The sequence below is a fragment of the Uloborus diversus genome, chromosome 2 (genome assembly GCF_026930045.1).
Source record: "Uloborus diversus isolate 005 chromosome 2, Udiv.v.3.1, whole genome shotgun sequence".
In the NCBI taxonomy this organism is placed as follows: Eukaryota; Metazoa; Arthropoda; class Arachnida; order Araneae; family Uloboridae; genus Uloborus; species Uloborus diversus.
The window spans coordinates 169,939,807-169,955,412 of record NC_072732.1 but is presented as its reverse complement, the minus strand read 5'-3'; the positions used below and the strand labels follow the sequence as shown (position 1 = coordinate 169,955,412).

Below are 15,606 nucleotides of genomic sequence, written 5' to 3'. Positions count from 1 at the left end.
AGTTCAAAAATTTTTCAATAGATGGCGCTGCACATAGTAAGCCCGGTAAGTCAAAAAAATTTTTGAAATTCACCTATTTTTCCTCCGATTGCGACATAGGACTACATCCGACGATTGTTTGAAAATATTGTTTTGTTCTTTTGTTCATTTTTTTCGAAAAATTATGATGTAATTTTCTAAATTTTTTTTCCTGATTTACGGGCTTACTACCTGCAGCGCCATTTGTTAATTAATATAAATAATGTATGTTCTTAAACCAAACGAGAATAAACATTTTTTCAGTTCCGTTTAGAGTAGTGATGTTCCGGATATCCGTATCCGCGGATATCCAAGGGAAAATAAAGATCCGTATCTGTATTCGTTACTATTTTGGCGGATCTTAAACGGATCTTTTCTATTCTAAAAATTCTTAAGTATTTGAATAAAGGATTTAAATTAGGTTTTATTCCCTATTTAAATTATAAGGGATCATTTCCGAAGCCAATTTCTACCCGCCGTCACAAAAAGGAAGGGGTAATAAGTTTTAAAAGTGTGCATTTTTGTGGCATCGTAGCTCCCAAAGAGATGAACCGATTTTGATAGTTGCTATTTTCGTTCAAAAGGTGATTTGCTCGAAAGTGTTCTTAGCTTGGCCTCGTTTTTGTAGAACTTTAATTACTGGAGATATAAATTAAAAACCGACCTAACGTTTTTTACAATTATTGTAGTAAAAGCTACTCATACGTTAAAATATTGGCCCTAATTGAAAAAACGAAGTTTTCTGCGTTTTATATTTATTTGGAACGCTCAAGTTATGTACAGTAAGAGTTATAATCTTGTTAAGTAAATTTTAAATGCTATTCTAAGCCTTTATACGCGTGACTGATAGCGATTTCATAGTTGGAAGATAAGGAGAAAAAGTTCAATGATTTAAAATTTCTACCTGCTGTCAGTTTATATTTGCAGCAATGTGTGTTCTGACCCGCGAAATTCATCTCAATATAAGATCGGCCTTCTGGGATATGTTTTTTTTTTAAATTTTTAACTTAATATTGTTTTTTGTTATTGTTGTTATGTTATTCTTCCTTTTGGTTTTCCTCGGCATCCTTCAAAAAAGTGAGACTAAATTCTTTATTTAAAATACAAAGCCAGCTCAGTTATTCCATCCGAGGACTGCAGTTTCGTGCTTGTTAGCACTCATCAGCCCGGAATAGGAATCACATGAGCTGGAGGCGAAAAATCTCTTAAGGTAGCCAAGAGAGCCAAACAAACTGGTAGCTAATGCAGAATTAGCAAGCGACCGCAGCAATGGTGCGGTTCAACTCAAAGATTGATGGCAAAGCTAGCAAAGATTTAGGGCGGTAACTTACTACAAAATAAATTCTCTATTCACTGTTTGTAAAGGTGTTTCCCGGCTCTGCTATTTCGTCGGTAGGGGTAAGTCGGGTGGAATGGGTCAGCGCTGCATTTATGCTGAAATAAAATGCGAAAAATGATTTCTAGCCTGTCCAGAAGCAGCTTTATACATTCTTGCTCCTGTATCCTACATCTACCAAAAGCTATCTAGAAATAAGCTTACTCCCCTTCAATTTTAACGGAGATTTCTTTAAAGAGTAAATTATAGTCTTGATTATATTTTCGCCGTAGATGACACTTTTTGAAGAAACAGTGCCATTACCCTAACGGGAATACCTTCCGTAGCAAATTCTACACTTGGGTAGTTGATTTGGGTAAAAACAATTTGAGATCCGTATCCGCGGATCTGCTTTTTTAACTATCCGGCACATCACTAGTTTAGAGCAATGTGTTCATTATTTGTTTCAAAATAGCTTTAACTTCTAATAAAATTTGTTACAAACCACTAGGAGAACGTACTACAGTCGAATCCCGACTTACGCGAGGGATGCGTTCCAAGACTCCTCGCGTAAGTCGAAATTTCGCGTTGTAGAAAAGGGTATGTATACATTTTTTTGAAGCATACCAAATTCTTTTAGACACTTATAAACACCCCTGAAACTGCTTTAAAGCATTCCTTAACTATACATGAAAGTTTCTTATAATTAAGAACTAATTTTACTGTACTTAAAAAGTAGAAAAGCTGCTTCATTCAACATAAAAAACTGTTAAGATACACAAAACACAAATGTTTAATGGCATGGAAAGACATAAAACTACCTGGTACATTCATCACTTACACTTATTATCGTGCTACCATGGACGTACTTTTTAGTTGTTCAAAGCATATCGAATATCTTAAACATTTTTTTCCTTCTTTTTGCCAGAAACTTTCTTTTTCTTCCCATCTTTACAAACTTTAGATGAAACAGTGCACTAAGGTGCCATTTTATTCCATCAACTTTAATATTTAGAAAGAAAAAAGAAAGAAAGAAAGACGCCGATTGGTTACCTGGTACACTAACAAAGCAGTGCGTGGACCAGTATGGTGAAGGGAACTTCCGCTATCAGTGACGCTATAGGGATAAAATATATTCACGAAATCAATATTTAGGACCCAATAACGAAACTCAGCATACTTCTTTCCAAAAACAATCGTATTGCGGACGAGGAATTCGCCTTAGCCCTAAAATTCGTTACTCGGGAAAAACTCGCGTTATAGCCATTTCGCGTAAGTCGAATCGCGTTGTAGCGGGAGTCGACTGTATAAACATTATTTACACATTAACTCAACGGAAGAAAGAGACCTTAATTTTGTTTTAAAATAAAATCAAAGCATTTAAAAAGTTCCAATATAATTAGGAAAGCAAAGCAAATACAAAAAGCATTGCTAATCTGAAATTGACTAAAAAACACGACCATTTACATACAGGAAAAATAGAAGTACTATACAGTAGTTAATTAAGGCCTTCCAATATTTTGATCAAATAAGACTTTTTATACTTATATTATTTATTAAAATGATAATAAATACTTTGTGTCAAAGACTATACACTTCGTACTACACACGAGAAAATGCCAACACCTTCCCGAAAAAAAGGAATTATCGGGCATAAAATGCCCTCCAACCCTGGTATACAAATTGCGAGTATAAGACTTGAGCTAACTCAATAATGAATCGGAATAAAACTTCACGCCACGCGTTTTTTTTTTTTTTTTTTTTGAGAATTAAGGACTGTTTCATTTTCCCCTCTAGCTCTGTTTCTTGCGAGGTTTTTTATTATTATTATTATCTTTTTTTTATTTACAAAAACAGTTTTCTACTTTTATGATCAATTTTTTAAAAATTAAAAAAAAAATCCTTTTTAAAAAAAATCAGTCGAAATGCCGCCCTCCTGGCTGCTGCGCCCTTGGCGAGAGCCACTCTTGCCAACCCCTTGTTATTACGCTTCTGTCCGCATCGAGCCATGTGAACGTAATTCTTTTTAAAAAAATCCTTTTCAATTTTTTACTAGAGTTAAAAGAGCGAGCATGCCATCCATTACATGCGCCAGAAAAAAGATTTACCTATCTCCTGCAAAGTTATCATAAAGTGATTTATGTCCTTCTGGCTCTGATGTACAGATTTTTACTCATTTCATTGTACAAAGTTTCCGACTGCTTCTTTTACAGAACTGTAATAATTGAATTTCATTTAAAACGGATGAAAAAAAAAGTATAAAATGTTTTTACTTCGTCATGAAGAAGTAAAATACATTGCAGGGATAACTGGAATATTTGGGAGTATTCATTACATAAAAGTTTTCATCCGGATGAGTAATAATTAAGTATCTTGTACGAGCATTCTGAACAACATTTCTGAAAAGAGATGAATAATAAGCGGGGGAGGGGGGTGGGGGCTTTTCCTATAAAAAGAAGATCACACAGAACTGCAGCTGCCTCAAAAGTAAATAAATAAATAAAATAATTATAATAAGCACTTACTATTGACGAACTAACATTTTACATACAAAAACGTACTTGATTTTATTAAAGTACATAGTATGTTACATCATTTATTGAGATTATGAATTTAAGTAACATTTTGGGGAACTAATGACAAACAGTTACAGTCAAGAGTCTCTTTAGCTTACCTTCCACTGCAACCTGTAACAGGTTTCTAAGTGCAACATAATGAAAACTCTCAAAGAAAGAAAATAAGTACTTTAAAAGCCGGAAAAGTATTTCTTGACCTTTTTTTCAATAATTTTATTTTAGATTACTATTTGTCCTGTAAAGTGGTACATTTTTAAGAAAAAAAGAAACGTGACATATGCTTGTACACTTCAATAAATGACACTAAAAAGCAAAGAAAAAAAGTTTTCTTTAAAGAAAAATTATTTTATAAAACACCAAAAATAGAAACGCATATTAAATTAAAAGAAAGCCAACGATCATAATATTACACAGTGGCATATATTTTAATGCACAAAAATTTAAAAAGACAAAAAATACAAACAATAATAAAATTTTTCAAATTAAATCCAAAGAAAATTTCCATCAATGAAACTAAGGGCTACCTTAAAAGCAACCGAAGAAAACCAAGAATCATCGTTAAAAAGTTAAAAAGCAACAGTGAACATGCAAGATTTAGTGCACAGAACCATCACAAAGCAGAACTAGAGTTGGTAGGCAAAGATCTAAAAAGTTTAGCCAATTTGTGAGATGGAGATTTTCTTATTAGGGAGTGATGCAAGCATCGAGGCAAGCGAAGAGAATTTCTTAAACATGCATCTTTGGAAAGGGAACAATTCTTACGTTCTGCCTGGCTCTTGGGCAAATAATGGAGAGCACGCTTTCCGCTGTAATCTCGTATACTCGGATCAGCACCTGAAACAAAATTACAACTTTAACAGTTCCTCCCTCCCTACAAAAATCCGCTTATTGGGGGGAGATAAGACCAGGTATTGTTGAACTTAATAGTAATTTAAACATCTTTGGTAAGATTTATAGTAAGATAAAGTTGAATATCGCCATGTTTGCTTCTTCTTTTGAATCGTACGCCTTTTCATTATTTAAGCCAAAAAGAAAAAAAAAGAAAGTGGCTTGTTTTATTTTGTAACTTAGATGGTATTTTCGCATTTTGCGAAAACAGTGGTATGAAGTATAATTTTAAAATCCCAATGTACCCCCAACTCAACACAAATGTGATCCTAACAACAAACACTATCCAAACGCTTATTTTGCTGGCATTAAGTATTTCTTTAAAATAAAAGATTGTTTTGTACTCAATCTGTTTGCACGGATGTGACGCTTTTAGACATCATATTTGTACTTCATTCCAGGAATTTTAAACTTCGGTTTTTAATTTTGACCTATTTGAATATATGTGGCATTATGTAGCATAATATTAAGCATCAGCTTTCTAATATCTATCTATCTATATATATATATATATATATATATATATATATATATATATATATATATATATATATATATATATATATATATATATATATATATATATATATATATATATATATATTTAGCCAAATAATATATATATATATATATATATATATATATATATATATATATATATATATATATATATATTGCACTAAAAAATAGTTGTTTGTACGTGCTGCGTTATGTAACTGTACGGTCATATACCCGCAACGCGTACAAATCAATATTTTTTAAGAACTAAACTTTTTTTTTCAGGAAATTCGTACTTCTTTGTTTTTTTTTTTTTTTTTTTTTTTTTTTTTTCATTCTTTCTTTTCTTTTTGGTGGTTCAATTTTCGTCAAACCTAACGTCACGGTGACTCTCTCATACAGAACTTTCACTTACTCAAAGCAATACAAATTCAAAGAAAATTGTAAAAATAACACTAATAACGCTCATCACGTACATGAACCATAAAAAATGAACAAAGAAATAAAAAAAAATCAGCAAACTATTCTTTACTAATCATTATTTTTGAAATTTTTTGAAACAATTGTTTCAGTGTATTTTATCGCGAAACTCCTGTTCTAGAGTAAACAATAAATGGTTATTTTAACCTCATTTTATGCGAACTTTATCATCGCATGGTGGAAGAAAGTCACTTGCTCTGTCATCATACTAAAAAAAGAATGATAAGACGCGTGCATAAAAACTTCAAAAAAGAAAAAGAGCCCTTAAAAATCATCGGGATGACTGAGATAAGTTTTAAAAAAAGTGAGATGGCTTCGAGTTTTATTTCCACATAAATCAGAAAGTAGAAAACAATAGATAGCTAAATGAAAAAGCTTTTGTGACACTGAAAAAATGAATTAGTATTTTATCCATTCACAACCAAAGACTAAATTTATTAGGGTTTTCGGAAATGAACGGCTGAAGCAGAAATAATGCTGAGTAGTTTTACCTCTTTTTCCCATTAGACACTGGACATGGAACGATTAGTTTAACATAAATAAAAATAAGTTAATTGAGTTCTTTTTTTTCTTTTTTCAAAAATATTTTTTCCTGAAAGAGCATGGTCGAAAACATGAGGTGTGTTACTTTTTTTTTCTTAATTTTGTAATATTTTCATTTAAAAAAAAAATAATCTTAAAATCGCAATTTTCATTTTTGCTGCTGACGTCACAAGCGAACAAGTCCCGAGGGTTACCAGAAAAATTTTTCAGGACATTGCCAAACTTCACCTGATTATTTTATTTAACTAACAATTCTAGATCCTCTAATAATAATTGCTCGCAGTGAAAAATCACCAAAAGGCCCAAAAATCTTGCCACAAAAGACAACCACGCGCTCTGATTAAAGGTGACTGTCTTCATTTGCGACGTCACACGATGAAGCATTGTTTTAGAAATCTGACATCTAAAAAAATTAATTAAAAATTAAACGTTGGGGAGATAAAAGAATTTTTTGGCTTCATGTATGTTTTTTTTTTTTTTTTTTTTGCTTATCCTATAAATTTCAGTGACTAAAAGGAGTCGAAAGTAGTTTTTGACTGAAGGAAAGACCCCCATTTTTACCTCAATTAACCAATACAGAGCGGTGCGAAATAGAGTAACCATAACCAAGTATTATTTATCGTAAATGGTGCATCAAATATACACAGCCATTATTCTCTCCCTTATTCTATTCCGAAACGTAAGGCAATGAACGTCTTAACCTCACTTAAAACTTCGATCATTATTGCGTATGCTAATAGATTTTAAAGTCAATCGCACATTAAACTGCAAAGATAAAAGGGCAATTTTAAGTCTCGTCGAATAGGTAGGTACTTTAAGTACGATTACAATCGCCATGCGGCCATAGAAATAAACATCCCCGGATTTCTTACTTTTATGGAATCTCTCGTAAAATGCAGTCTGCTGCATCGACACTTATTTTATGGCTCCTCTACGTCGAGATATAAGCGATACGGTGTGACTTTCCAGACATATTGCAGGGTGCCTTTTTAATTTTACGACCGTTAAAAGGAGGCAGGCACTTGTAGCTATAGCTAGGGGAGTTAGCGTTTAACAAAAACAGACGAATAGCAAAACGTATATACATGTAGGATGTTTTATTTTTAAATAACTTATGTCTGCTTAATATATATTAGAGATGCGTTGCCCATGAACGAACGAATTTAAAAGACTGAGACTTTAAAAGGAACAATACAGTACAATCTCCTAAGAAATGAACGACCCCCCCCCCCTTTTTTTTTGAAGGATTTGGAATTAGTAATAGTGTACTGATGCACCAATAATACTCTTGTCAAAGTTGATCCGTTCATGCTAACGATTAATAACTAATGGTTTACAGAGTTTGAACTGGTTTAGACGGTCTAGTCTAGACTAAAGAACCTTTGTTTCAGTTCGTATGCAGATCAGTGTAATGAACTCGATGAAGTTTAGGCAATATGACGGAACCTCCTTGTTTTTAAAGCAGCAAATGCAACGTCGATATTAAACTGCGATGTATCCTGGTTCTGATTGATCACGAGTCAGTCAGGAACAGAAAGTGATTACAACATCCACTAAATGAAACATTCTTTCTTTAAAAGTAGAAATAAATCAATAAGTAAAATCTATTAATTAAATAACTCACCTCAAGTAACAAGTATTATTTCAGAGTATGAACAAAACAAATAAGAATTTTAAAACAATCATAATACATTAGACGAACTTACCATAAGTATTGATTAGAATTTCCATAATTTCTTCTCTGCCAAACATTGCGGCTAAATGCAAAGGAGTGTAACCCTAAAAGTGGGACGAAAAAAATCTATAAAGTTAAAAACTTTTGAAAATACATAGGCTTTAGTTTTTGAAACTCGTTGTTAGAAATACTATCTCATAACTCATGTCTAGTTTAGTTATGCTTTGTGGGTAATTTAAAAACCGATTCATTTCCGGTTCAAGATTGGCAAAAACCGAAATAAACGCGTAAATCAGTAAGATAAAACCAACGTTCAATGCCTACTTACAGTTTTAATCTTATTTAAGTATCAGTAAGAGACATTTTAATCAATAATTAAAGCCTAGGAAAATACACATTAAATGATTATACACACTAAAGTATATTACAATTTGATAAAATTAAAACACTTCTCAGGAAACCCAATGTTTTATTTTTAAAAATCTCTCACCAGTTTAGCGTTAATTAATTTGTACAAGGTAGTATTTGTAGTAAGGTATTTGTAGTAATTTGTACTATAAAAATTCATGGACAAGAAAGGAGTTTTTGAGAAGGCAGGAAATAATTTACCCTAAATAAGAAGGAGCTTAGCAACCACACAAAGCTGCATCACAAAATCAAAACGAAAATTTCTGGAAAAACTACGATTCTTGCTTGCCTCAAAGAGGGAAACAAAATTATTGCTTTCCCCCCTCCCCTTTTTTCTTTCTTTTTTTTCAAGAAACCTAAGTGAAATTTAGAGCAGTAAAAATTATTTCTGACAGGAAAAATTTAGGGCAAATAATTCAGTTACCAGAGCCACTAGCGGAACCAGAAATGTTTCAAGGGAAGGGCGATTTGATTTTTATTACTTTTCCTTCATTACGTATCCTGATTTACGAATGTTTATCACAAATGTGTCGAACTTAAATCTCAAAACTATATCCGGGGATGAGTCTTAAACCTCTTTCCCCTATTTTTAACATTATCAAAGATCGCCTAAAATTGCGTCTTTTGAACTTCAATAACGAAAAATTATCAATGGAAAGTCTCTCGCGGGAAGGGCGATCGCACTTATCACCCCTTCGTAGTATACGTGCTTGCCATAGACATATAATCGGCTACAAGTTCGCCACATACGAGCGTGCGAGATTATCCATACAAAAATAAATAAATAAATAAACAAATAAAACTAAACAAAATTATTAAACCAAACAGATAAAGTTTTTTGGTTTTACATAGATCTTTAATATTATGTTTAAGAAGACTTCTTGTGGGTTAATTTTGTAATTTCAATACGCTAAAGATTACATTTTCAAAATAAATTTTTATTATCAGGAAAGGAACGATCGGAAGAGTAAACTTAAATTTTTGATGAATACAAATGATAGACTGAGTGAATAAAAGATTCGAATTTTGTAAACAACTATTTATGAAATGAAGTTGATAATCAGATATTCGGATATAAATTCGCACGATACGAGTAATACATTATCCACGAAACAAAAAAAAAGGGGGGGGGATCGGTTAATTCTATAAAAGTAACGTTTAAGCAAACTTCTCTGACTGTAAAAAATGTTGCGGTCTCAACAGCCAAAAGATTGCAATACCACGAAATAAATTCAACAACTCTCAAAGGAAGCAATCACACGAGCATCACGAAACGGAACTTCAGTTTTAGAGGAATACAAAACTTTGACGAGTGAGCTACACAAAAAGAAGTGGCAAAAACGAAAGCTCTTCTCGGCAGTGCGCAATGGGGAAAAGAGATTTTTCTGAATATATATATTCAAAGACCGAAGAACGGGGGCCGGGCACGCCAAATCTCTCAATGAATCCTCCCGAAGATTGGGGAAGGCACAGAGCAAGACACAATTCCCGCGCTGTCTATATCCATATTATATAAGTCCTTCCGCAAAGAGGATTCAAAGAAGTGAGACTTTTGCTGAGCAATATGTAAAATAAAATTTTCTTCATCTGTCAGGACACGAGGTGGAAATTTTCCGCCGAAGGAAAACGGGGGCCCCCTCTTTTGAAAGTCAAACGGCATCGATTCGAGAAATAAATAGATGCGAGGGGTGTGAGAGAAACGAAATCTGCATGTTCCTCTTCAGAGCCCGAATCGTGCGGTGCCAGCTGTCGCAACGAAGAGTCTCCTCGAACTTCGGGCCAACAATCGGCGTGTAAACTGGAGGCGAAAGTGTGCCGGAGAACCGTTTAATAAATTTAAAGTAATATCTATCTATTCTGATAGATATATATCTCCACGATATTATGTGTGTGTGTGCGGTACTGGCTTTTGTTTTAATATATACGCGCGCAACTCTTTCCAAGCTGGAGTTACCAGGCAGGGATCGCTTTGCATATTCGCACAGAGGGGCGAACAGATGGTCCTTAATGTATACACGAGGCCCTCTTTCCTGCAATCGAAGACACGGAGAAGGATTCGATCACGACAGGGGAGATGTTTCCCCGCGAAGAAAGTGCAGCAGAGTTCATATACTTAACAGCTTGAATATCAAATTTTACAAAAGATGGAATGGTATTGCTTCGAAATTAAGGCCCTTTTCCCCGTTTCCATTTCGTTGCAGATCGATCTTTTCCCGATGGATCTTTGGGCACGGAGGAGGGCCGCGATAAAAATTTCAAGCGAAATGTGAAACAACGTGAGTTAAATGTGATTAGACGGGAAAGAATGGAATCATTGTAAAAACAAGATGCGAGGTCGTTTTGATTTAAAACGTTCAAATAAATTTGAATTTTTTAAATGGAAATTTCATCGAAGGCAGATTAAGAAGAGTAAAATGATGTTCCAGTTTCTTTCAAAATCGGAAAAATAAGAGGAAGAATTTATTAAGTACTAGTGGTACCTGCATCGCTTTGCCCGTAGTAGAATATTAAAAGGTCATTTGGTTCAATCGTATATTTGCAAATAATGGATGATGAATTTCGCGCCAATACGTCCAATACATTAACTTGTTCGTCTACGTTATGGCAATTTGCTCGTCCATGATATAATTTACTCTTCCATGTTATGATAATTTACTCGTCCATGTTATGGTAATTCGCTCGGTAAAATGGGTTTAAAATTGGAATACAAAAAGAACAAAGTCGAATTTTCGAAAAATCGCTTCGAAGTGCACACCCTTACTCTACTAACTAATTTTGTACCTAATTTCATGAAAATCGGCCGAAAGGTCAAGGCGCTCTGAAATCCAGAGATCCAGACATAGAGACTTTCAGCTTTATTATTAGTAAAGATAAAGTGAATTTAATCCTTAACACTAAGAACGAAAACTAGACAGGATTGATTCCAATGATAAAACTATGTTTTACACATTGACATAACAACTTGAAAAAACGTCCCAATTCTTGATACTATCCTTTTACCTACAAATTAGTAGCGATTTTATAACAAATTGATGGATATACGTTTTAGCTTAAGGAAACAACTTTAAATTTTTTCATTGTTTTTTACAGAAATTCCTCCGCAGAAAAAGACTTTATTAGCAAGTTTTAACACGCTTCTGAAACGTAGTTAAATACAATCGTAAACAAATTATGAAATACAAAATATTAATCGTGATTTAGTACTTTTAATTACTAATGATCAAGAATTGCCGACAACGAATCGAATGAAAATGTATTTTTCGAAGGAGGAAAATTTCGTAATAATTTCATGAAGTAAATTGCAGATCAAGGAAACAAAACATTATTCATTATTTTTTACAGGGATTTTTCTGCACAAAAAAAAATTATTTACAAGTTTTAGTGCGTTTAAAAAAGGGAAATAAATACAATGTTAACAAATAATGAAAAACAAAAATTTACCATGATTGAATATTTGCAGTTAATATTAGTCAATAGACGCTGATAACGTATCAAATTGAAACACTATTTTTGATGGATCAAGATTGTCCAACACATTTCATCCCATCAATCCTGTTCGTTTGCATTTCTACACTGCACCTTATCTTTGCCGGAAGCAACATTTACGGTAAAGCAACATTTCAAATCCTCGCAATTTGGTGAGGATTAGGATCTGCAACACGAATTTCGTAAAGAAATGTTATAGCAGTTTTCTAAACACATTTGATTATTTTTTTTTTTTTTTTTGCGGGGAGGGGGGCAGAGTAATGAGCAGACACAGCCTTTTTTAGTCTATTTTCCCAGTAAAAGTCAGAGAAAGAAGAAGAAAACATAAAAGAAAGCTTAATGCATTTTTAAAATATCGCGGGGAAAAAAAAGGTTAAAAATAAATAAAATATTTAAATAAATATAGAAAAATTAAAAATTGGAAAATATATTATTGAGATGAAGGAAAATGTCTGTCGTTCTGTCTGTCTGCCCCCCTCCCCCTAATAACTTTTGAGTGAATAGTCTGATTCCAACCTTTTTTTTTTTTTGTTCGAAAGATCTTGGCGAGGACGCCTCACTTCCATACTTTATGATTTGAACAATTTTTCGTTCAATTTTGAATCGTTTAAAAAAATTTAACATTAGGGAAAATTCAAGGCAAATATAAATCTCGAACTTAGAGGCAAATTTTCTTCAAGCAAACTTTGTAGGAAGAAGTTTTTGAAGAAGAGCCCATGTATAGAAACTATCTTTTTGATTTGAACAAGTTTCCGTTCAATTTTGAACAGTTCAAATCCCTTCAAATAGGCTCCTATAGCGAAACAAAAACTCAATATAGATCTCGCACTTGAGGGCGAATTTACTGCAAACTAATTTTGTTGAAAATAGCTCTTGTCGACCAACTCCCGAATACGACTCCAAGAATTTTAGGGCAGTCAACTCCGAACCTGACTCTTATACCCAAAAATTAGTCGGACTCCCAATTCCACGACTCCGACTCCATAGCTTTGGTGAAAATTTAGACACGGAGGGGAAAGGACTAACACCGACTCTTGAAAGTTTAGTCTTCGATTCCAACTCCGACATCCCAAAATGAAATACGACTCCGACGCCATGGTTTTTACTTTGAAATAATTATTGTTGGTATGATTTGTTTGAATTTTCAAGCTAAAGTTTTACTTTATGTGTTTAGTATTTGGCGGAAAAATTCGGAGTCTTTCGTTTCTACATAAAGATATGCCAGACGATTTTTTTTTTTTTTTTGATAGTGAAAATTATTATTTTTTTTTTTTTTTAAGTTGACATTTTGTTGTTTTTCATTTATTTTAAAAGGGTATTTGTTAATTTTTTTTTCTTTCGGTAACAGGGAAAAAACAATTTTTTTTTTACATTATATTTTTAATGAGCTTATTTTTTTTTTTGAAAGCAATTAAAGATTTTTTGAAGTGGAGAAAAATATATTAGCTGCTTTATTATAATTGTCTATTATAATTGTTCGTTTATTTATATTTTAACCATATACGAGTATTTCTTCAGCTGAGAGAGGCATATTTGATTTCTAGAAATCCGGTTAAAATATTAAATAGCAAAAATGCTGTCCTGTACTTCTGGTAAATATGTACGTAAACGTGTTTTACGTGAGCAGTGTTCGACATAAGGACTTTTCTCAATATTTTACGATCGCAAATATTTTATTGCTCTACAAGAAAAGTATTGCTTACAAAGCAGAACCAAAATTATTTTTCATATTTTGATACACTAATAAAGCGTAAACAGTGAAACCTGTGTAAGTTGACCACCTGCGGTGCACTACTTTAGTGGTCAACTTAAACAGGTGGTCAACTTACAAAGGTTGATTTATATGATAAGGGCTAATTCCGTTCCTCAAAAAAGCGGTCAACTTAGACAGGTGTTCAACTTACAAGGGTGGTCAACTTCACAGGTTTTATTACTTCACAAACAAAATAAAATTCATTTGAGTTATCTATTGCTTTTATCGCTACTTCTAAATGCAACCAACAAAAAGAAGAAAAATTCAAGAGTTAGATAACAAGATATTTTAAACTAAGCACCAAATATAACAAACTTAACTTATATAGTTACGAAAAAAATCCGTTTTTGCATTTGACCTCTAACGCAATTTGATGTTTAAAATTGCAAAAACAATCAAAAACGATTTCTCTTATTCGAATACTATACTATACCTTGAAGTGCGAATCGGCTAAAAAAAAAATCTCATATCCCCACCGATAGATGGCGGAAGGTGGTCTGCATACCTAAATAAAAACATTCGTAGCAACTTCGCATCTCCGTTGACAGAGTTTTTTCCCCCCAACTAAAATGTTTCATTTTCTAGGTTCTCCAAACAATTTTGTATTTTAAGTCTAAATCCATTTTTTAAGTATCACAACATTTTGGCGATACAAGGCAAAGACACTAAGAAAATCCATACAAATCCGAAAAGTAATACAGCAATAGAAAGCTAAATGTGGAATTTTCATTTACAATGGATGTTTAAAATCCAAATTCGAAATACTTTTAACTTAACGAACAGTGTATTTTACCTTACATTAACGGTAAAGGCGCCATGTTTTATTCCCCTTGAAGTTTTTGCTTTCTGAATATTATATGTTTCGATCAATTAACCAATATATGTAAAGGGTGTCCCCAAATTAACGCAAGATTTGAATTTGCCGCCATTTTTGCAGTAAATTGTTGGTAATCATGAAAAAAAAAAAACAATTTGACAGCTGAGAGTCGAGGGTTATTAAAAATGGAGCGTTTTCGATTCTATAACGCGTTTTTATTATTGAAGAATTATTTCAAAAATAATGAAAATTTAGGTTGGTCAAGCAGTTTACTGTTATTGGCGCTCGATATCGTAATACAGTAATGCAAGGGTAATTGTGGGCTTGTTGACATAAATTTTGACTTTAAATTAACCCCAGAAGAAGAAATATGATGATGTTAAATCACACGATCTAATGTGCCAATTCTTATCGCTCAGGAAATGCCTCATGCAGTAATTGAATAGTTTCACTGGCTGTATGATAGCATAACACTCCATTTTTACTAACCCTAAACTCTCAGCTATCAAACTGTTCTTTTTTCTTGGCTACCAACAATTTACAGCAAATATTTTGGCAAATTCAAGAAATTTGTTAAAAAAAACGCACTTTTACCAGAATTGGAAATAGTAATCCTATTTTCGTCCCCCTTCTAATACACCTTGCAAAAGAGGTAATAATGTTTTAAAAACCAGGTAATAATAATATGTATAGATTAACAATTGTATTAAAGAAAAACATCACAAATAGTGAATTTGTAGTACAAAATATTAAATTAACATTTATACGAATGATTTTTGAATCCTCCAAACAAACGTCACAAATGATTTTTTTCTTCTTTTGTTCTACGCTCGGGAGCACATTTCGTCGTTCCCAGAGGCTCATTGAGGGAAACGCACCGATATTTCTCAATGCAGTCTTCATAAAAAGGTTTCAGGAATATAGGATACTCTGCATCATCCTCTTTTACTTGAGTTTTTGTTGAAGATGAAAATAGGAACATCCTATCAGCCAATATAGTAGCTTCCTGCTCTACGTGAAGTGGACCAAACATGGCAAAACGCTCAAACCACTAAGTTTATAGCTTATCCTAAAAGAATACGTCAACTACAACTAAATAAACACAGGAGAAGAAATCCGTAAGAGCATTTACAAATAGTACTACGATAA

The 15,606-nt window shown here is 32.9% G+C and overlaps 1 protein-coding gene across 1 annotated transcript in view; it reads right to left on the bottom strand.

Annotated features, from left to right (window-relative positions):
* Positions 1 to 15,606, bottom strand: part of LOC129216140 (ankyrin repeat domain-containing protein SOWAHB-like) — a 257,028-nt gene that overhangs the window by 48,715 nt on the left and 192,707 nt on the right. Inside the window, exons 11-12 of the mRNA XM_054850297.1 lie at positions 8,025 to 8,097; positions 4,672 to 4,743 (exon numbers count right to left, since the gene is read on the bottom strand). Of these exons, the coding sequence (XP_054706272.1) occupies positions 4,672 to 4,743; positions 8,025 to 8,097 (145 nt within the window). The remainder of the gene's footprint in view (positions 1 to 4,671; positions 4,744 to 8,024; positions 8,098 to 15,606) is intronic.